The sequence below is a fragment of the Convolutriloba macropyga genome, chromosome 3, assembly GCF_964194025.1.
Source record: "Convolutriloba macropyga chromosome 3, txConMacr16.3, whole genome shotgun sequence".
NCBI lineage: Eukaryota > Metazoa > Xenacoelomorpha > Acoela > Convolutidae > Convolutriloba > Convolutriloba macropyga.
In genome coordinates, this window is record NC_134470.1 from 41,818,544 (window position 1) to 41,842,842 (window position 24,299).

The following is a 24,299-nucleotide window of genomic DNA, read 5'->3' on the forward strand; positions in this document are numbered from 1 at the left end:
GTCAGAAACAGAAGCACAATTTCAAGTACGTCAAGAGGGAAGAACACTTCAGAACAAATACCCTGGGAAAACCTTTGTGATCAGGAGTGGACGAGTGCAGGAAAAGAAATGAATAAATCTTCCTAAGACCATCGAAAGAACAATTATTAGTGTATTACTTTTTAACGTGCAGAGCATGCTCTCAATTGAGAAGCGTTTATCTTTATCAACACTCTTCGGTCAGAAAATGCCAAGCATTATAGCACTTGTTGAAACGTGGCTTGATTTTTCTGTCACTGACTCCAGTATCTTTTGCGGCTTGCCGTACTCTGTTATTGCAAGAGCTGATAGAGGCGTAAAACAACACGGTGGTCTGCTGATAGCTTTGCACAACAATTTCCGAAACAACGCTGATATTCTGGACACTGAGGTGGGAGACTTCTACTTGAGCTGTCTGATTAGATTGCCATCAACCTACCTCGCGGTATTACTTACGTACCTACCTCCAAAAAGCTCTAAATTCTTTGTTTGTCCTTCATTATTTCAATCATTAGTTACGCGCATTATTCCCAAGTACTTGGAACACTGCTCTACGGATAGTTGGAGATTTTAATTCTAGGTGACTTCAATTTTCCCAATATCAGCTGGGACTCGCCCATCGCTTCAAACTCTCTTGATCAACAATTAATCGACTGCCTTACACTAGATTACCTACTTAATCAAATCGTTCGCATTCCTACACACAAACGTGGTAATATTCTCGACCTGGCTTTTGTGTCACAGCCAGAAGCTTGGGAATGTGAAGTATTAGAAGCCAAATTGTCGGATCACTTTCCTCTTATTCTAAATTACGAAATAGATAACTTCTACCGTTTTGAGTCCCAATCGGACTTTGCTCTAAGCGGTTTTGATTGTAAAGCTTTTGAACTCCTCGTTTGCTCTAGTTTTGCTGACTGTGTGCCTTCAATCGATTATCCGGCTTTTTGGCTAAGTAGTATAACAATTGCCCTCTCTGCAAGTTGTCAGAAAAAACGTAAACGAAAAAAAACGCTGCCTTTTTTCTACAGTTCTATAATAGTGCACTGCCTGAACAAGCTAGAGTCGGCCAGGCGTCGTAGAGCATCGATTTCAGCTCTATTGAAGCTTGAAAAGGAGGTGGCTGACTTCATTGAGCTGGATAAAGCCTGCTTCCTTGACTCTTGCTAACATTTTACTACAAATGAGGCCTTCAAGATTCTCAGAAGATTGAGTGGACGGAGCACCTTACCCAAGGAAATGTTTTGGCGAGATTCCCATGCATCTACTAATACAGAGAAAGCGAATCTGTTGAACAAATATTTTCAATCAGTTTTCATCGAGTCATCTTGTTCAGCTGGCGCGTTACCGCAAATGGCAAATCCTGTGGCAGTTCTCTCAGAAGTTACATTTTCAGTGAACCAAATAAATAAACTCCTCGAGATTGTACCTGCTAGCTCAAATGTGGCTGGCGATGGTATACCATCGTTTGTTTGAAGCAGCTGTCCCAGTACTCTGGCCGGATATGTATGCTCTCTCTTCTCAAATATTATTAATACCAATGAGTGGCCGAACTTCTGGAAGTGTGCATACGTTACTCCGACTTTTAAAAAAGGCTCCAAAAGCGATGTAGAAAACTATAGACCGATCTCTATCCTGCCACGACTTTCTCTTGTATTGGAAAAAATCATTTTTGATTACCTATATTGCGTTCTTCGCTCAAAGCTGAGCGCTCGGCAGCACGGGTTTCGTAGTGGGCATTCAACTATCACACAACTTTTAGTATGCCTCCACGATATCTATGAGAATTTTGATAGTAATTCCGAGCCAATAATAGTTTACCTTGACTTCTCAAAGGCTTTCGATACTGTTAATCATAACATATTACTTTGCAAATTAGCATACTTTGGACTAGATGAAAATTTTTTAAAGTTGATGAAAACTTATCTCACTAACAGAACTCAAAGAGTTCAGATCGATGGATGTCTGTCTGACTGCGAGCCTATCTCAAGTGGTGTTCCCCAAGGGAGTGTTCTTGGCCCTCTCCTCTTTTTAATCTATATAGATGACATGCTGGCTTTGCCTTCTTTTTCAACGTGTTTTTGTTACGCCGACGATACGAAGTTGGTATGCTCCTCTGAAAATATCTTTTTAAATTTGCAACAGTATCTTAAGCGTCTCTCACAGTGGTGCAGAGACAATAGCATGATGTTCAATTTAGACAAATGCGTCTTTTTACATCTCTCAGAGAAGACAACTGGCAGTCTTTTTATTGACGATTACCAGCTCCAGAAAGTTGATTCAATATGCGATCTTGGATTACAAGTATCAAAAACACTCAAACGGGACGCTCACATACGTGGTAAACTCCTGTAGGCGCGACAGAATTTTAATTATCTGCGACACTCTGTGCCCTATTGCATTCCTTCTAAAGTAAAATTCAACCTGTTCTCCGCATGCGTGATGTCGTCGCTTCTCTACGCTTCTCCAGCCTGGCATGTTGACGCTACCCATTTGCGACTCTTGGAGAAGTTCTATTGGAAGAAGCTTTGCTGGTGTTTTGGTTATAGTGAATATAAATCTATTTTGTCTCTCTCAGAGAGCCTCCCTATTGCCTATCAACTTATTGATCGTGATTTGAAGTTCTTCATCAGCATTGTTCAAGGCAAAAGTTGTATTCCCTTCAGTCAGTATTTCAGTCGTGCACGATCTAACAAATGTCTCCGCAGCGGCCAAACAGTTCATCTCGTTGTCAATGCATGCGCCAAGAAGCTGACCGCTAAGTCGTACTTTAACCGCATTCAAACTGTTGTAAATGATTTTAATGATGTGGGTGATTTCGATTTACTCTACCCCCCATTGGACTACAAAAATCGCTTGCGAAAATTCTTTAGTGATATGCGAGACTGCAAATTTGAATTCAATCGAACCTGTACGTGGTCAATAAAGTGTCGATGTCCTATATGTGTATCTTAGTATCCCCTTTTTTTGTACAGCTTTTTTCTACTCAGCTTTATGTACATATCTTAATTTGTTAATGTTAAAATTCCATCAGTTTGGTAAATTGAAGTCTTTTACTACTACTACTACTACTACTACTACTACTACTACTACTACTACTACTACTACTACTACTACTACTACTACGAAAGATCATTGTTTCAGCTCTTCCACTACAGATATGGGAAATTGTAAACTAACAGAAAACTCACCATAGAATTCGCTCCTCAAAAACACATACGGACCATCTCTGTCATCACCCTCAAATCACGAAGTTGCAAAAAGGTTCTTTTGCTTCTTGGTTCCTTAACAGAGAAACGACACTCAGATGTCTATAATGAAATCAATAACTAATTAAACCAACATCAACATTTTCGATCATCGCTTTGGCACTGCGCAACTACTCAAAATAAATTCATAACTTCTCATTCTAAATAAAACTCCGATGATTGCCATTTCCAAGAAATTATAACCACAATAAGTAGGAGAATATATCATGATTTGAAACCCCCGCATTAGTAACTTACAAACTAGAAGACTTTTCAGGTAAATTAATAGTTCGCCATAGAAGTAATATCGTCCTCTATTACCAGAAAGAGCTTTTTATTCAAGAACAATTGATGGAGAAATTTTTCTCCGAAAATTCTCTTTCACGACTACAACCGCAAAAGCCGACCATCACAGAAAACCCGTCTAGACCATCAATTTTTAACTGGGAGAAATACAGTAGCCAAGATAGTACAAAAGCAACCACCGAAAAACATTTTACCAATCAAAAATTACTGCATCACGGACAACAACTCACTAATATAAACATATACAAACTACAACTATATAAAATCCACACTCGCAATATTTAGCTGAACACAAATCAGCATGCTATAGAAAATCCTGCAATAGAAACAGTGGGAAAATACAAAAGTTTATTCAACAACGGGGAATGAATTTGGATAGTTCTTTCGCCCCTCTCCACCCTAATACATTTAACTTTAGAGGCTTAACACACAAATAAAAAACCCCACATTACCCCATTTGGGGAATAATTCTAAATCACAAAATCAACTCAACAAAAATTGCAAAACTTGAGAACCACAAAATCAACTGCATTAGGAAATGGAAAGAGGGAAAAAGGATAAAATAATCAAACTGCCGTGCATTTGCAGTGTAAAAAGGACAAAATAATCAAAAATTAGGTTTTGACAACTGGCCCAAGAATCGGCATGGAAAACCCAACCCCCCAATTTAATAAGATATTACTCGGTATTTTTTTCAATCTACGAGAAAGTTGTAGTAAGCCCGAAACACATCGCCTCAAATTACTTCAGTCTTTCTTGCGCGGCACTCAGTTATCTCTCTTTCCTTTGATTCGAATAAACTCTCTCTTCAGTCAGTAGAATTTACTTCCGTCTGTCTTGCGCACTACTGTTGTCTCTCCTCTCTTTTCTTTGATTCGAATAAACTCTCTCTCTCTCTCTCTCTCTCTCTCTCTCTCCTAAACTCTAGTTTCTTCTCAACTTCTAAACTTTTCTCCTTCAGGTCAAACACTAACTCTGACTTCCTCTTCTGTTTGAAACGTTAAATCATATCTCTCTTTCTCTAAAACCTCTCTAACCCTCTTTTTGAAATGTAAAGGACTGTGACAATACAGTTCTTACAATCTTCTTTGTCTCAGCGCAACCGAAATTCAACTGTCTTGAAGAATTCGGTCACTGTACAGTCAACACCTCAACTTCTTTTCCTCCACTTGCTCACAGAAGAAAGTGTAATACAGCTACAACAGTGACCGAAAACAGTCTCAGCAAACAACTAGAACACTGCCCAGAGCAGCTCTCTCCAATAACGTTTTTCAATCCACAATACTGAAAAACAGCTGCAACCTTGGACAAGTGCTACAGGTATGCACTCTCACAGCAGAAACCTTTTGGTATGTTACGAATTTTAATGCTAAACAAATCAGATTTCATGGGTTTTTTCATGGTAGATCACGTATTGAATTCAGAAGTTTAATCTCATCCCAGCATCTAATAATATAAAGTTTTTTTAAGACTTAAAATTGAATGACCAATTCAAACTCCAATAAAAGTGAAGTTTCCTATCCACACACTATTTTCTCTTGTGAAAGAGAGGGCTACACGTTGGACGAACTCTTGATTCCGATATTTTTACAGCACAGTTTTCGTCACCTTACACATGTTCCCTTCAAATTTAATCTTATTTCTCATTAATTTATTCTATTCACTTTTACCTCTAAAACAAGCAAGCCCTATTGGTCGAAGAAACATATGAACTTTCAATTCCGGGTTAGAAGATCTCAGTCTCACACACGTTTACTGCTCTCCACAGCATATCACAAATATAATATACTATAAACTCAATAAGATTGGGGAGTATAAAATCAAGCCCGCAGACGTCCAGATTTTACCAGCACATGTCGCCATCTTTACTCAAATAAGAACAATTAAAACGCGCTTTTTTAACCTAATGAACTTGCGAGGGTTGTAATTGTTAACAATTATCTTTATTGAATTAATGCAATTTGATCTCTTAAACTGCCCACTCTGGCAGTCAAATTATGAAGCAAAGCAGGTCAGATTCCGATTTGATCGGTTTAACCCTTTGATTTCCAACACGTAATTTCAGTTTTTGACCTATGCGACCACAATTGCATTCCGAACGCAAAGGATAATATATGGCAAACTGCCCCGGGAACGATCCCACATATGAATATCATGTAATTCACTCACTAGGATGGTCACTTCAACTGGCGTCTTAGTTACCCCTGACTTACATTGAAAGTTATCTTCGTAAAGGCACCAAAAGTAAATATGAACTTAGAACAGGGTACTGTTAACAAATCACACTATCAAAGGGAACCTAATGATCACTGTCGATTTTTTTACTTCGGTTGATCATAGACCCGAATGATCAAATTTCAAAACGGGTATTTTATTGAAACAAACAATGAAACTAACACAAGGCCCTTTTCAAGACTGTTTGTACAACGAATCGAATTTGTCCCGATTCGTGGTAATAAATAAGCCACTACACAAATGTAACGAAGATCGCCCCTATTATGCGACACAATACCAAGACGTTTTTATTCAAAGTCATGAAGCTTTTAATTTTGCTATAGGCGAACAATCATCATACTTTAAAGATGTACACGTAACTATACCTAATATTCCACCTCCAGTTCCCCTGTGCAAATAGAATTTTCGAAATGGTTACGTTATACCAGAAGAATCCTTATACCAGGAGGAAGTTTACCGTAAGTCTGAAAAGTACGATTTTTTCAGAAAAATTTGGTTCGGCGCAGAACACCCTAACGTACAAATGGACTCTGCTATTATTCGAGTACTCCTAATGGATCACAGTCTAGCAGTTAATAGGAAATTCTGTGATCTTGTCAGGAATCTGAAATAAAACAATTTTATTTTACTGACTTGGAAATTCCCTTCAGTGGGATATATCACAGGCAAAATAAGCACATTGGCTATGATTAAAAGCTTATGCATCAATCTTTCAATGCAAAACAATCTTTTACCTCCTCTACGTACTGGGAAATGAGTGTTTCGAACGAAAACCTATTTTATACCATAACAAGGAACAATTTGTTGACCAAATTACTAGTAAAACATTTCCTTGGTGAATAAAAGCCATTTAAAACTAATAATTTCCATCAGCAAGTCACGCTCGAGTTAGACGACGATGAATCATTTCGTCTAACGGCATACGCCATTAAGGCGAGAAACAATGTTAAAGGCTTCACAACTTATCAAAGCCAACGCCGATTTACACAAAATAACTTTCTGCTCAGCTTTTTTAGCCGAAGCAATTCAATGGAACTAGATAAAATGAAACTTCGCCAATTGATCAGTGATGCAGCAGAGACATTAGTATTAGAGCCAGCTGAAAATTTTGCACACCTTGCCAAACAAGCACAATTACAAGCCCAAAACTCAAAATTAAAAAGACAATACACAGTTTTGTTCTATTTCTATTTATAAACGGTATAGAATTCACTCTCCACCTCCTTGACTAGCGTGATTTAACTGAGAAACAATTTAAAACACTCCCTCGCTGAAATATCTGGATGCCATTGGTACGTATTAAAAGAAATAGCCATCCCATGGACAGTGTTTATCTTTTTACAATGTCTCTTTAGCTTATTTGTAGCGCTTTTAACGCTGAAATCCTTTTAGGGGACCCACTATCACGTTGGCCAAAATCTTCACATCAGGAGTTTTGTTTTTTTGATGTATTAGGAACAGATTCAGATATGAAGTGGTTGTGACGTCATATGGTCGTAACAAAAAGCTTGGCCACGAATTAAAAAAACATAGCAGGACAAGTCTTGACGTACAATTTAAAGGATTTTCATTGACTAAACAAAAAACTAGACCTAGAACGGAGTATGAGTGAATTGGGAAAGCCATCTTTAAAAAATCAGACAGAGAACGCAAAATTGGTTTAGCCAAAAAGACTGGTCCTAGAACGAACTATGAATGGATTGAGAAAACCATAAAGAAAAAAATCCGATCCAAAAAAAATCGGAAAAACAGTAAAAATCAAAGCGAAATTGCCGCATGTGAACAAAACACCACTAGCAAGAAATGAAAATTTGGTTCAAACAAAAAACCAGGCCTAGAATGAACTACAAATAGATTGGGGAAATCATTTAGAAAAAAATAAATTCCGATCCAAAAATCGAAAAAACAGTAAAAATCAAAATGAAGTTGTCGCATGTGAACAAAAACCACTAGCGAGAAAGCGAATTTTTGTTCAAACACCGTTTTCTAAGTCTGCTTTAAATTTAGAGCAAAAAAATTTCACGTCGCAAAACTACTCGTTTTTTCACTCCACTTCCTGTTTCGGCGTGACCAAAACAGTACTCCAATTTGACTTTAAATATCATGAAAATGTGTGAACAGATCTTTAAATTCATAGCCGGAGGAATTCCGGAAACGACTCGAAGTGCAAAATCCACTTAAACGCCATCCAACTACTCATCAGACAAAACGTACCTTCTCTAAATTATTATTATCTTGAAACAAAACCATTAAAACAAAAGTAAAAACAAGAAAATCAAACCTGTTAAAATATGATAAAAAATCTAATCAAATTTTGTCATAAATATATATAATTATCTCTGCAAGAAAATTATCCAGAAATAATTATCTCTATAAAATTACTTCCTCAAAACCTAGTACCTACTAAAACCAGTTATGAGAATTGTTTAAAAAATACTTGAAGCCAAATCATGAAAAAAAAACTCTTACAAACGACTAAAAAAAACTGGAAAAAGTTAATAAATTTTATCATTACAAAAGCAAATAAATCCGAAGAAAAATTCTTTTTAGACATTAGGGTATCCAGATGCTCGCAAAACAATCGGCAAGTCATGAGAGGCTAACAAACTTGTCTAAGAACAGAAAAAACTGCAAGAAATTAAGAAAAATAGTTTCAATTTTCGCTATTTTTGTCATATTTCTCAACAATAAACTGCTTCATATCCATAAAACTTGTTATCTAAAAATTGCTGAAGTAATAGGGGTCTTTTCAAAACCCATTTGAGGCAGTAAACCAAAGCACTCGTCAGAAATCGCAAAAGCAGCCCAAAAATCAGCAGAATACAAGAAAAACCTCCGAATTAGCATACAATTCATATGAATTTTCAGAAAACTTCAAACCACTACCAAAACCAGCTTAAAATCAAAACGAAATGATAAGCAAACCTCTCAACCAAGAAAAAATGCCGCACGTGAACAAAAAATTTTGCTCGCTAACAGAATTTTTTTCACACCTCAATTTCTCGCTCTCTAGAAAACAGCGATATGACCAAAAACCACTCTTTTCGCTCCACTCTTCCTTTTCTTCAGCACCAAAATCACTCCAAATTTTTTCACGTGTTTCATTTCCTGCTTCAAAATTTACTCCAATAAAATTGTTTAAAAAAGGACTTCTCCAATACTCCTCTTCGAGTCGTAATAAAAAGACAGCGCTCCAATACAATTCTTTGAATTGTAAAAAACCAAGAGAAGACCAATAATAGCCCCAGGTATCGCTGTGCGGCTATTAAAAAAATAAGAGGGAAGAATATGGGTTATATTTTGAGTATTTCGGCATCTTGGGTACGTTGTCTTGACACGGAATTAGAGTACATTAATTGGCTTCCTGTTTTCAAAACTTGTGACCAATAGATATTTTTGTTCAGACTGAAAGTGCGTGATTTGGATGGCCAATTGTCTCTGCCAAATGCGACAGCCACCCCTTCATTCGCTTCCAAAATCCACCCACACGCCATGGAGTCCATTCTCTTCCTCAGCACAGACCTAGTAGCTCAAGTGGTGGATGAAATGTTTCTCTCACGCGAAAGACGGAACAGCTCAAAACTTACTTCATCAACATTGGGTTCATCTGGGTCATCGAGTGCAAATGGGTTGTGTTTATCTGAAGGCACTTCTGGTTCTTGGCTAATGGAACCTCTCAGGCAACACGAGGCACAAACTGTTTTGAACAAACTTACACAAATTAACTCTCCTAAGAGATCTTTTGTGAGAACTGTTTTTGTATGAAACGGTTTGTTTAATAGCCGCAAACATCGTTTTTGTATGAGAACGGTTTGTTTAATAGCCGCAAACACAATAATGTTTTTTTTAATTAGTCTTCGTCGATGATTCTTGCTACCTGACTTCTTGGAATTGACTGTTTAATTTCAGTGATTTTTACTGCGTTGCAGTTAAAATTTGTGTGCGTAGGGCTCTTTCCTTATAGAGTATCATAAAAATGAGTCCCGAATCTACCCAAAAAATCTAGTGGTCTATTAAAGGACTGATTTCCGATCTGTCTATCTTATTTCTTTAGTTGTTTCAATTCATGGAAGGCCACAGGCGTCTGTCGCGGCTATTTTCTGGCAATCTGCCGGCTATGTTTGTCTATTTTTTGATAGCAGCCCTCAGCCTCTCAACGGCTATTATTTAGGAGCTCTTTTTAATTTCGCTTTACATTTTGATCACGTTTTACATAAGTCGCGATTTTCACCTTCGACCGTGACTTACTTCACTCACTTTTTCAACTAAATGGATTTTAAATTCTTTCACCCATTGAATTACGCAATATAGCAAATATGGTCAATGTCAGAAGACACATAGAAAAAATTATTGATAGCCGCCGCCAGCCTCTCAACAGCTATTGTTTTGGCGCTTTCATTTTTAATAGCCGCCCTCATCTTCTCAGCCGGCTATTATTGCGCTCGTATTTTTTTTTTACGTCAAACTTTTTTTCGCTTTACCATTTTGCCGCTTTTTCGACATTTTGCGTGAAATCTTTTTGACTTCTCTAGAAAGTTTCTCTCTTCTCTCATTCTGCTAAAAGTGAATTTGAACATCAGTTGCTAAGCAAAGCAATTCAAAATGAACAGAGTCGGTATAAAAAATTGAAGTCAGAAATAGAAACGGGATAAACCCATAAAGCCCAATTTTAGATGCCCGCTATTTGAACGTCGTTCCTATAAGTCTTAGTTACCACCTCTAATGCTTATTGGTGTTGATAGTAGCCCCTGTAGCCTCTCTATAAGAAACAGAAGTATGTTCAAGTACGAAATGCCATCAAAATAAATCGGACTTAAAAAATATTTTTGTACAATATTTTTTTTTCAATATATTCTATTCGTTCAATCCCAATCATGCTTATTGGAATCAACGGCGGCTATTTTCCGGCAATCTGCCGGGTATGTTTTTACAATTCAAAGAATTTGAATTGTATTTGGGCGCGGCCTTTAAAGATTTGAATGATTTTCGAAGTCAAATGGTTTTGGTTACGCCGAAACAAAAATTGGAGCAAAAAGTTGAGTGGTATTGCGGTGTGAATTTTTTTTTGATCTAGTTTTGAAGTACAGTGTGAAATGAGTGTTCGGACAAAAATTCGATTCTTTGGATGCTATTGTCGATTTGAAATTCTTCGGTTGAAATTCTTTGGACGCTATTGCTTTTTAATAGCCTCGAAGCAATAGCGGCTATTATTGGGGACATCGTGTTTTTTTTAATTCTTCGTCTCCATCGGTGATTCTTACGACAAATTGAATTTTCTATATCAGTGATTTCTACTTCTTTGTAGTTAAAATGTGCTTGACATCATTTCTGCTTTTAGGTCAATTGCGTGACCTATCTCACTAAAAATGACTTCTGAACTCAATGTACCTTAAATTTTGGATTTCGGTCACGCCGAAACAGGAAGTGGAGCAAAAAAGCGAGTGGTTTTGCGGCGTGAAATTTTTTCGCTCTCGCTATGTCTCAAGTGGTTTTTTGTTCAAACGCGGCAATTGCACTTTGATTTTTATTGTTTTTTTAGTTTTTTTCGATCGGATTTTTTTGTAAATAGTTTTCCCAAGCATTCATAGTTCGTTCTAGGCCTAGTTTTTTTGTTTGAACCAAGTTTCTTTTTCTCGCTATTAATTTTTTATTTACTTTGCTCCAATTGGCTGATAAGGTCATCGAAACTTATTCGCTCGGTCTGTAAAACGACTGTAACTTTTGCCGATTGAAGTTAGGAATATCCCCAGTGATAGTTTTGAGATATCCACTCTACTGCTGAAGTTTGTAAGTCTCCAGTCAATGATAATTTTGTTGCTAACTTCTTGTCTGAGAAAGCTGGAGCAAACTTATTTTGCCTATTTTAAGATCTAGCGAAAGTCGATGAAGAACCTATTTGTAGTCAATTCAACTGCCCTTAGTAACAATTTTAACTGTTTGCAGCTGCCCTCAGCCTCTCAACGGCTATTATATAGGAGCTCTTTTTTTATTCGCTTTACCTTTTGATCACGTTTTACATAAGTCGCGATTTTCACCTTCGACCGTGACTTACTTCACTCACTTTTTCAACTAAATGGATTTTAAATTCTTTCACCCATTGAATTACGCAATATAGCAATTATGGTCAATGTCAGAAGACACATAAGAAAAAATTATTGAAAGCCGCCGCCAGCCTCTCAACAGCTATTGTTTTGGCGCTTTCATTTTTTTTACAATTCAAAGAATTTGAATTGTATTTGGGCGCGGCCTTTAAAGAGTTGAATGATTTCCGAAGTCAAATGGTTTTGGTTACGCCGGAACAAAAATTGGAGCAAAAAGTTGAGTGGTATTGCGGTGTGAATTTTTTTTATTTAGTTTTGAAGTACAGTGTGAAATGAGTGTTCGGACAAAAATTCGATTCTTTGGATGCTATTGTCGATTTGAAATTCTTTGGACGCTATTGCTTTTTAATAGCCTCGAAGCAATAGCGGCTATTATTGGGGACATCGTGTTTTTTTAATTCTTCGTCAACATCGGTGATTGTTACGACCTGAAATTGAACTTTCTATATCAGTGATTTCTTGATTTCTACTTCTTGGCAGTTAAAATGTGCTTGACATCATTTCTGCTTTTAGGTCAATTGCGTGACCTATCTCACTAAAAATGACTTCTGAACTCAATGTACCTTAAATTTTGGATTTCGGTCACGCCGAAACAGGAAGTGGAGCAAAAAAGCGAGTGGTTTTGCGGCGTGAAATTTTTTCGCTCTCGCTATGTCTCAAGTGGTTTTTTGTTCAAACGCGGCAATTTCACTTTGATTTTTATTGTTTTTTAGTTTTTTTCGATCGGATTTTTTTTGTAAATAGTTTTCCCAAGCATTCATAGTTCGTTCTAGGCCTAGTTTTTTTGTTTGAACCAAGTTTCTTTTTCTCGCTATTAATTTTTTATTTACTTTGCTCCAATTGGCTGATAAGGTCATCGAAACTTATTCGCTCGGTCTGTAAAACGACTGTAACTTTTGCCGATTGAAGTTAGGAATATCCCCAGTGATAGTTTTGAGATATCCACTCTACTGCTGAAGTTTGTAAGTCTCCAGTCAATGATAATTTTGTTGCTAACTTCTTGTCTGAGAAAGTTGGAGCAAACTTATTTTGCCTATTTTAAGATCTAGCGAAAGTCGATGAAGAACCTATTTGTAGTCAATTCAACTGCCCTTAGTAACAATTTTAACTGTTTGCAGCTGCCCTCAGCCTCTCAACGGCTATTATATAGGAGCTCTTTTTTAATTCGCTTTACCTTTTGATCACGTTTTACATAAGTCGCGATTTTCACCTTCGACCGTGACTTACTTCACTCACTTTTTCAACTAAATTTGAATTGTATTTGGGCGCGGCCTTTAAAGAGTTGAATGATTTCCGAAGTCAAATGGTTTTGGTTACGCCGGAACAAAAATTGGAGCAAAAAGTTGAGTGGTATTGCGGTGTGAATTTTTTTTGAAGTACAGTGTGAAATGAGTGTTCGGACAAAAATTCGATTCTTTGGATGCTATTGTCGATTTGAAATTCTTTGGACGCTATTGCTTTTTAATAGCCTCGAAGCAATAGCGGCTATTATTGGGGACATCGTGTTTTTTTAATTCTTCGTCAACATCGGTGATTGTTACGACCTGAAATTGAACTTTCTATATCAGTGATTTCTTGATTTCTACTTCTTGGCAGTTAAAATGTGCTTGACATCATTTCTGCTTTTAGGTCAATTGCGTGACCTATCTCACTAAAAATGACTTCTGAACTCAATGTACCTTAAATTTTGGATTTCGGTCACGCCGAAACAGGAAGTGGAGCAAAAAAGCGAGTGGTTTTGCGGCGTGAAATTTTTTCGCTCTTGCTATGTCTCAAGTAGTTTTTTGTTCAAACGCGGCAATTTCACTTTGATTTTTATTGTTTTTTAGTTTTTTTCGATCGGATTTTTTTGTAAATGGTTTTCCCAAGCATTCATAGTTTGTTCTGGGCCTAGTTTTTTTGTTTGAACCAAGTTTCTTTTTCTCGCTAGTAATTTTTTATTTACTTTGATCCAATTGGCTAATAATGTCATCGAAATTTGTTCGCTCGGTCTGTAAAACTACTGTAACTTTTACCGACTGAAGTTAGGAATATCCCCAGTGATAGTTTTAAGATATCCACTCTACTGCTGAAGTTTGTAAGTCTCCAGTCAATGATAATTTTGTTGCTAACTTCTTGTCTGAGAAAGCTGGAGCAAACTTATTTTGCCTATTTTAAGATCTAGCAAAATGCGAAAGTCGATGAAGAACCTATTTGTAGTCAATTCAACTGCCCTTAGTAACAATTTTAATGCGTTGCAGTTAAAATTTGTGTGCTTAGGGCTCTTTCCTTATAGAGTCTCATAAAAATGAGTCCCGAATCTAACCAAAAAGTCTAGTGGTCTATTAAAGGACTGGTGTTCGATCTGTCTATCTTATTTCTTTAGTTGTTTCAATTCATGGAAGGCCACAGGCGTCTGTCACGGCTATTTTCTGGCAATCTGCCGGCTATGTTTGTCTTTCTTGATAGCAGCCCTCAGCCTCTCAAACGGCTATTATTTAAGCGCTCTCCTTTTTTAAATGAGGGGTTAATATAAATGAGAAATAAAAGTCATTAATATAAATGAGAAATAAAAGTGGGCCTAATATTGAGCCTTGCTATAAATAAAATTTGATTAAAAAAAAATTGTTTTTTTTTGGTTGTTTTATTTTATAGCTAAATCAATGTAGAAAATTTTTGACTTACCACTGTTTCTATCCTATATCTATTCCATTCCCATAATTTGCGCTGCGCTTTAATTTAGATCGCAGATTTTTTTTTAATTTTTTTTTTGAAGTTTTTCTCGGAAAAAATTTGAAAAATCTAAAAATCGCGATATCTCGAAAACTAAAAGAGCTAGATGGGTCAAACTTTTTGTCCAGAATCAGGACCTATGAATAGATATCTCTTAGCATGTAGCCACGGGTGCATCTTTTTGGGTACTTCAAAATTCAAAAATATGTTTAACAAGGGTATAATTTTGCAAAATATAGAGAAATTTTACATCATGGAAAACTTTTGAGATTTGTGATAACTTTAGGTTTTGTACATCATCTGGTAGTATTGAATTGGTTTTCAGTGTGTTGTACAGTTTGGTAGCCCGATATTGGATGGAGTAACGTTCAATTTTTCTTTTTAGTAAAGGTTCATCCAGGCACGCAAATTTTGAGAGCCTTGTTTGTCTTGAAAGTTTAAAGGTAAACATATTGTTCAGATAATCTTGTACATGAGCACCTATTATGGATTTTAAAACAAACTTCAACAACTCATATATGTGTAACTCATATACTGTTAAAATGTTGTTTTCAAAAAATATATTACATGAATCGCGGGATTTTCTGAAATACATAAATTTCAGAATTTTTTTCTGCAAAACGTATATTGGCTCCAGAGAGGTGTAGCTGCAACACCCGTAAACAAGAATGCCATATTGTGTTATGGGATAGATATTACTTCGATAGTATGCTATGAGTTGATGTTTTGGAACATAATGTCTCAGTTTTGATATAGCTCCGCATTGTTTACTGAGTCTAGTTTTAACATAGTTAATATGAGAAAGAAAACTTAACTTATTGTCAATAATAACCTCTAGATACTTGCATACAGGTTTAATAGTAATATTCGAATCATTCAGCTTAAACTGAGAGTTGGAAGCACTATTTCCTATATTCATTTGTATTGTTTTCTCCATATTTAAAACCAATTTGTTTGCATTTAGCCAGTTGTTACTCATTTTAAGATCCCTTCTAATATCTTCGTTACTACAATTAACAGCTGTTATGTTTGTGTCCTCGGCGAACAGCATTATTTCGACTGAATTGGCTGAAAATGGAAGGTCATTAATATAAATGAGAGATAAAAGTGGGCCTAATATTGAGCCTTGCTATAAATAAAATTTGATTAAAAAAAAATTTTTTTTTGGTTGTTTTTATTTTATAGCTAAATCAATGTAGAAAATTTTTGACTTACCACTGTTTCTATCCTATATCTATTCCATTCCCATAATTTGCGCTGCGCTTTAATTTAGATCGCAGATTTTTAAATTTTTTTCTCGGAAAAAATTTGAAAAATCTAAAAATCGCGATATCTCGAAAACTAAAAGAGCTAGATGGGTCAAACTTTTTGTCCAGAATCAGGACCTATGAATAGATATCTCTTAGCATGTAGCCACGGGTGCATCTTTTTGGGTACTTCAAAATTCGAAAATATGTTTAACAAGGGTATAATTTTGCAAAATATAGAGAAATTTTACATCATGGAAAATTTTTGAGATTTGTGATAACTTTAGGTTTTGTACATCATCTGGTAGTATTGAATTGGTTTTCAGTGTGTTGTACAGTTTGGTAGCCCGATATTGGATGGAGTAACGTTCAATTTTTCTTTTTAGTAAAGGTTCATCCAGGCACTCAAATTTTGAGAGCCTTGTTTGTCTTGAAAGTTTAAAGGTAAACATATTGTTCAGATAATCTTGTACATGAGCACCTATTATGGATTTTAAAACAAACTTCAACAACTCATATATGTGTAACTCATATACTGTTAAAATGTTGTTTTCAAAAAATATATTACATGAATCGCGGGATTTTCTGAAATACATAAATTTCAGAATTTTTTTCTGCAAAACGTATATTGGCTCCAGAGAGGTGTAGCTGCAACACCCGTAAACAAGAATGCCATGTTGTATTATGGGATTGATATTACTTCGATAGTATGCTATGAGTTGATGTTTTGGAACATAATGTCTCAGTTTTGATATAGCTCCGCATTGTTTACTGAGTCTAGTTTTAACATAGTTAATATGAGAAAGAAAACTTAACTTATTGTCAATAAAAACCCCTAGATACTTGCATACAGGTTTAATAGTAATATTCGAATCATTCAGCTTAAACTGAGAGTTGGAAGCACTATTTCCTATATTCATTTGTATTGTTTTCTCCATATTTAAAACCAATTTGTTTGCATTTAGCCAGTTGTTACTCATTTTAAGATCCCTTCTAGAATCTTCGTTACTACAATTAACAGCTGTTATGTTTGTGTCCTCGGCGAACAGCATTATTTCGACTGAATTGGCTGAAAATATAAATGAGAAATAAAAGTGGGCCTAATATTGAGCCTTGTGGGACTCCGTGTCTTATGATTTGCCAATGAGATACAACACCATTTGCAACCACCCTTTCTGATCTATTTTCTAGGTAGGAGTGCAGCCAATTTTGACAAGTTCCTCTAAACCCATATTTTTCAAGTTTTTGTAATAGTATTTCATGATCTAATGTATCAAACGCTTTCTTCAGATCAAGAAAGAAGCTCAATCTTTTTTCAAAATTTGAGAACCTTATTTTCTCAGTCATTTCAACCAATGCATCAATGCAGTGCTTTTTTCTGAATCCAAATTGTTTTTTATATATTAAGCAGAAACGCTCTAGATAAAGACTCATTCGGTTGAACATTGCACGTTCAAAGATTTTGCTCCACACATTCAGGAGCGAAATGGGCCGATAATTGCTTTCCTTAATTTTAGAACCTTCTTTGAATAGAGGCAAGACTTCTGCTTTTTTAAGGGCCTCAGGGAATACTCCATCTCGAAAGGATTTATTAATCAGGAAAGTTAGAATAGGAACTATTTCTATTTTTGATTGCTTAACAACTAGGTTGCTAATATTATCATCACCAGAGGATGACTTATTGTCAAGTTGATCTATAATTTTTGAAATTTCAATGTTCGAGGCTTTATAATGAAACAAGGACATTTCAACTTGAGGTACACTTATTTGTTCGGAAGGTTCAATATCTTATGCAAGTCTATTGACTTGTGTGCCATATTCTGCTGGCTATGTTCTTCTGTTTCAATCCCGATGTGCACCAAGCTGCCGGCTATGTTTTATTTGTAATCTGAAATGCAATTGCTTATGGTCTATTGTTGAAGGTTAAACTGATAATTAAGCATTAAAGATACGCTTTTATACATACTCCGTTAGTCTCAAGGCAAATTTCACCCTTCGAAACGGATGGGGGGCGTCTCACCACGAAGATCCGTGTACATGCTTTGTAACTGGTGGACCCCCCCCCCCCGTGACAATCCGTGAGGTACATTTTTTGGAGTCGGGAGAAACTTTTTTCCATTTTGCAAGACTTAATTGTCGCGGTGACGAAAAATTTGTAATTTTAGCGGGGGGCAATTGCAAAGTCTTGACATTGCTAACAATAGCTCTTGGAATACTGCAGGTAGATTGATTTAAAAAATAGATGACTATGAAGAAATGTTTTTTCGTCTTTTACAAAGCGACTAGTGCAACAGAAAACCGCTAAAACCTAACAATAATATAGGTTTTAGCGGTTTTCTGTTGCACTAGTGGCTTTGTAGATCTATTGTGACGACCAATTTTTGTACAAAAGTCGGATTGCGTTTTTTTTCATATTGCCATGATAGAAGACCATCTTTGGATATATTTTTTAATATACTATGGCACCAAAAAGCTACGTACAGCATGATTTCTGCTTTTAAAGCATGATTTGCGCTCAGGTGTGAAATTTAGAAGTTTTAAGAGAAATTTCATTCTCACTGTCCGCTTAAACAGTAAAGACGGTTAAACCGCTTTATTATTTCACTACGTTTGCCAAGTTGTTACACTACGTGATGTCTAAAATACAAAAGCAACTCAACTTGAAATCAAGATCTAGTGCACAGTATGCATATAAACGTTACTAGAAAAATGACAGTTTCGAGGCCCAAAAACTGAACGGAAGACCTCCAAAATTGGCAAATAATCAGAAAGTCAGTTACCGATGTTTTAAAAGATCCCACAACCTCACTGCAGCGCATCAGCTCATAACGCTTTCTCTTGCTAAGATAAAATTTCTAGACGAAATCTCAAAAATCTAGAAATGCTGCAAAAATAGTCAGTTTGAAGAAGAAAGGCAAGTATTTTCGTTCGAAATGGTCAAGAAGCCTTTCTCTTTCTGGCAGAATGTTGTTTTTACTGATGAAACAACAAGGATGCGCATCTCCAGCGACGGAATTGCTAGAGTTTTTCTAGAAGTGGGACCAGATTTCTTAAAAAGCACAAAAAATTTTGAGTTCGGGCATACCATTTTCCAACAAGATAATGCTCCTGTGTATAAATCAAAGATTATCGGCAACTTTTTGTCAAGTAAAGGAGTGGAATGTACTGGAATGGCCAGCATGCAGTCCAGATCTCAATCCTACCGAAAATTTATGGGCGATTTTGAAGCAACGATTACGAAAACAGAGTTTTTTGGGAAAAAAAGTATGAAATTTTGAATGAATTGACGCAGACGTCGTGTGAAACCTGTATGAAAACTATACAAACCGTCTACTAAACGTCAAAATAATGGCGCGTTTTTAGAGAACAAAGTTGAACTCAAAATGTATCATTTGATGTTTAAATTGCTTTTAAAAAATTTGGACATTTTATAGTTAGATGTCGTTGGTTATCAATAGCAGACGTATCCAATTGCTTTTTGTTTTTCCAGGGGAAAAAAATTCCCAAATAGGTTTGGCTACCCAGAGCAAAATTTGACGGTTTCCACTATAGAAGAGGTTTCCACTATGAGGTTTTAACGCTTTCCACTATAAATTTCGTCTTCAAAAATTGGGTTCAAAATCTATGTTGTTGTGTCTCGTCGATATGACGTGACACTATTCTCGAAAACAAAAGCAATCATACATGATCTAAATTAGAGGTTGCTGCTTCTTATCTCAGGAAGACAAACTCATCCATAAGAGAAACCGCCCGTATGTTCGCCATACCGCGGACTACCTTGGGAAGAAGAATCGGCAAGAAAGCAGCTTTTTGACGGGTCGAAAACCTGTGTTTTGTGAGGAATCATCGAGAATTGTATTCCGAAAATGCCTTTCAGCCAAGCCACGTTTTGAGGTCATGAGTATAGCATAATGAAATGAGGGTGAAAGGCTGGCCTTGACTGTTGTGAATTTTTTTAATATATCCTTACCTGGTCCATTTTTTAAGGCTCAATAAAGGGAGCGCCAAAAGCTTGGTTTGCAAGGAAAAGTTTGTAAAGAAGCTGATTTCATTTTTGCAGGAGCTGTTGCCAGTTAAAGTGTATGTACTGCTTCAACCCGAACAATTGTACGAGTTAGTAATTTGTAAATTAATTCGTGTAAAATTTTTGAAATGATTAAACTAATGATATTTTTGATGGAAGTTTAAATCAAAAACAAGGCAAGAAGCTATTGACTAAAGTTTGCCGTAAAGCGAGGCCATAAATTTGACTTCTCCACTCTTCGAGTCGTGACAAAATTCTTTGGATTGTAAAAAAGACAGCGCCCCAATGCAATTCTATTTCTTTGAATTGTACAAAGGACTTTCCAATACTCGTATAAAAAGACAGCACACCAATGCAACCCAAATTCTTTATATCGTTTGTAAAAACGATCGCGTGAAAAAGACCAGCTGAACTAATATAATTGCTACAAACTTCGTTTAAGAGCAACTTTCAAAAAAAAACTTCAAATATTCCTGAGCTCCATTTAACTGCCTCTTACATTGCCGATAATTGTATTAAAAGTAAAAATTAATTTACGCAAAATTGTCAATATGCAGCTTACAATGAACAGAATAACATGTACGCCCTGTGATAATTCACAAGACGCCCAAAAAACAAGTGTAAGCTATCATAATAGAATACGAGATAACTTGAAGAACCGGAAAATGTTTGAATAGCAGCCCAATCGTCCACTGTATAATCACGCATTTGCACCTCTATGATATAACGTTGAACAACACAAAGGAAAGAAACGATATCGACAAACGAAGTAGAAAAACAGAGGAGGACAATTTCATTGTTTTCAGATATTCGCGACAGAGACTGTTGAAATTGACTGCTGAGAACCAAGTTTTTAGTACAAACACATCATTCACAGTTTTCACTTCGTATCCAATGACCGTTGACCTGGAGTAGAGTATTAGAAAGTTGGACAAACAAAAGACAAGGTAATTCAGCAAAATTTCCACCGATTTCCACACTCGTTACAAAACACAAAAGTGGTCATCGGTTCATCAGCACTCCTCGTTTGCATTTGGGAATAGGTGCAGTTGCTCTTTTTACACTTTCCGCATTGAATAAGAGCCGTCTTTGTGCCCTCGACAACTGCCATTTGGTGGTCATTTATGGCTTCTTTCGTGAGTTTCTGTCGCAGTTCTTTCATCTCACTTGAAGCCATCTGCTCTGGAGTCATTGTGGCCAGCTGCTCTGGGCTAATCTCACCTTCAAAAAACAATCTCTCTTTTTTATTAAGCGCTTCTCCTTTCTAACTTAGAACACACTCGCGTGTATTCTTGTGCAAAGACGTATTTCTAGAGCCTTCATTCAATGATGAAATAAACGACGCTGAAGACAATTTTAAAACATAACCGACTAACGTCAGGCGAATTACTCTCAAACGACCAGTCAGCGGTTGGCTTCTTCAGTAGCTAGCCACGGTTTAGTGAGGCTAGCTTTAGCTTAATTGAAGAGTCGTGAGGTGAGCGCAGCGGGGGGGGGGTTGGGCTGATGACCCCGTTGAGAACCGCTCTTCACACCGCAAGTATAAGTCTCCAAAACAGTTTCTGTGAATCGCATATTTGGAAACTAGTGAGCTGAAAGGCTCTAAGAGCACTTAATGCCCACTGGGCGCCTCCTGTGTATCCCGTTTTTGAGGACGAAAAGTCAAATGGGTCAGGCGAAAAATCGCATAAAAAAGACCGACAAGACTAATATAATAGCTACAAACTTCGTTTAAGAGCAATTACTCAACTATTTAATTATTTATAACAATATTGAATTCCATAAATGTTGGTTTTCATTTAGCTAGGTTGCTCTTTTACAAATTAAAAGTTTGATTTCATAAGGAAATGACCAATTCTGTCAAAGTTTTCATCTCAAGTATCCAGTATAGTTTCCAACGACTGTATTGAACACGATCATGGAGCGCGTTATACTACAATCGAAACAGAAAGACGCCGCCTCATAAGAACAAATTAGAATGTGTTATGTAAGAACAAAGGACTGACCTTTAATGACACGCGTCTTCAGCTCAGGGTTTTTTTTGTCTTTGAGGTTGAACACCTTGGATCTGACCCTATCTTTGTACTTGATCCCAGTATCACCTAAAAACAAAGCAGTACTCACAGAGTGTCTCAAAAAATAAATCCAAACTAATTCTTTATAATTAATTCGTTTTATATGTACTTTGAACAAAAAAACCACCAGCGAGAAATGGAAATTTGGTTCAAACAAAAAAAGGGCCTGGAATGAACTTTGAATGGATTGGGAAAACCACTTAGAAAAAAATCCGATCCCAAAAATTAAAGAAACAGTAAAAATTAAAGTGAAATTGCCGCGTGTGAACAAAAAATCACTAGCGAGAAAGCGAGTTTTTGTGCAGAGACCACTTTCTGATTCTTTAAAATTAGAGCGAAAAATTTCACGCCGCAAAACCACTCGCTTTTTCGCTCCATTTCCTGTTTCGGCGTGACCAAAATCACAATTTGACTCCAAAAGAATTTTCATTAACTAAACAGAAAAACTAGACCTAGAATGGACTATGAGTGAATTGAGAAAACTATTTCTAAAAAATCTGATCAAAAAACAAAATCAATGTCGAAATGTCGATAGCGAGAACAAAAAACCACTAGCGAGAAATGTCCATCTGATTCTAACAAAAAACTAAGCCTAGAATGAACTATGAATGGATCGGAAAAACCATTTAGAAAAAAATCCGATCCAAAGTTGAAAAAACAGTGAAAATCAAAGTGAAAATGCCGCATGTGAACAAAAAACCACTAGCGAGAAAACGAATTTTTGTTCAAATAGCGTTTTCTCACTACTTTAAAATTAGAGCAAAAAAATTCACGCCGCAAAACCACTCGCTTTTTTGCTTCATTTCCTGTTTCGGCGTGACCAAAATCACAACTCCAATTTGACTTCAAAAATCATGAAAATGTGTCAACAGATCTTTAAAAAATATAGCACCCCAATACAATTCAAATTCTTTGAATTGTAAAAAAAAATTAGGAGCGCTATAATAGCCGCCTAGAATTGAGGACGCGGCTATTAAAAAAACTGCTTTAAAATGCCGCACGTCAACAAAAATTTCGCTCGCTTACAGAATTTTTTTCACACCTCAACTTCTCGCTCTCTAGAAAACAGCGATAGGAACAAAAAACCACTCTTTTTGCTCCACTCTCACGTGTTTAATTTCCCGCTTCAAAATTCACTCCAAAAAATTGAGTTAAAAAGGACTTCTCCAATACTCCTCTTCGAGTCGTGAAAATAGACAGCGCCCCAATACAATTCAATTTCTTTGAATGGTAAAAAATTAGGAGCGCAATAAGAGAATAATAGCCGCCTGAAATTGCTGACGCTGCTATTAAAAACTCGGATCTTTTCCGTTTGTGCCCCCCCACCTTAGTAGGCACATATTATTTGCAACCCCCAGACGCACGTGCCATATTTTTAAATAATGATTTACTATGTAATGACACGTGCTCTGCAACTGGGGGGGCGCAAAACGTACTGGGGGGCACAAACGGAAAAGATCCAAAAACTCAATCGTTAATGTAAGTGCTCTCAGTTCTGCTTGAGCTCCATCCCTGTTCTTCCAGATATAAAAACACTAACCTAACAGGAGGCAACTAATTTACATGTTAACACACCGCCCTTATGTCCAAGCACATTGACAATAAAGTTCAAAACTTTCGCTCGAAAAGTTTTGCACTCCATATTAAGTGCAGCAATAATCTCTCAAACAAACTTATTAATATGGCAAATATGTGAAAGATTAACGATTGCTAACATAGCTGGCAGATTGCCAGAAAAAAGCCGCAATAGCTTTGTAAATCTGCAGTCTCAAGAAAACAGTAAATAAGACAAACCAAAAAAATCGTCTTTTCATTGAAGGCTGATATGTTATATTTTGATTAAAAATCTGTATAAGTTTTTGCTGCCTCTATTAGTTGCTCTCAAATAACCTTCATTTAGAGTGACACACACCCATTTCACCTCATCTCTTTGAATTAAAGTAAATAAAAGTCAACTTCAAAGTGAGGAAGTCATTTTTGAGAGTGAGGTAAGTCACTTGTGACCGAACCTTTAATCACTTGAATGAACAAAAAACTCGCTCCACTAAGAGCGAAATATGACGTCACGCACGCACTTCAGTTAAAATTGAATGAACGAATGAACAAAAAGCAGATTTGAAGTGGTTGTGACGTCATGTGGTCGTAACAAAAATCGCGACGACAAAAACATAGCAGGACAAGTCCTGATGTACAATTCAAAGAATTTTCAATGACTAAACAAAAAAAAATCTAGACCTAGAACAGACTATGATTGAATTGGGAAAACTATTTCTAAAAAAATCTGATCAAAAAACAAAATCAATGTCGAAATGTCGATAGCGAGAACAAAAAACCAC

General features: G+C 36.4%; 2 protein-coding genes across 3 annotated transcripts in view; one reads left to right on the top strand and one right to left on the bottom strand.

The window, feature by feature from the left end:
* LOC142337068 (uncharacterized) overlaps window positions 1-9,712 on the top strand; it is a 119,292-nt gene extending 109,580 nt beyond the window's left edge. The window contains exon 4 of one of the 2 annotated variants that reach the window (XM_075386134.1): window positions 9,209-9,372. In XM_075386134.1, the coding sequence (XP_075242249.1) occupies window positions 9,209-9,223 (15 nt within the window). In that variant the 3' untranslated portion in view covers window positions 9,224-9,372. Of the gene's footprint in view, window positions 1-9,208 lie in introns of both variants that reach the window. The other variant, XM_075386133.1, reaches the window with a different exon arrangement.
* Window positions 9,713-20,398: 10,686 nt separating this feature from the next.
* The window catches only part of LOC142336212 (transcription elongation factor A protein 2-like), a 35,282-nt gene continuing 31,381 nt past the window's right edge, over window positions 20,399-24,299 (bottom strand). The window contains exons 4-5 of the mRNA XM_075384872.1: window positions 21,895-21,990; window positions 20,399-21,109 (exon numbers count right to left, since the gene is read on the bottom strand). Coding sequence (XP_075240987.1) covers window positions 20,841-21,109; window positions 21,895-21,990 — 365 coding nt within the window. The 3' untranslated portion in view covers window positions 20,399-20,840. The remainder of the gene's footprint in view (window positions 21,110-21,894; window positions 21,991-24,299) is intronic.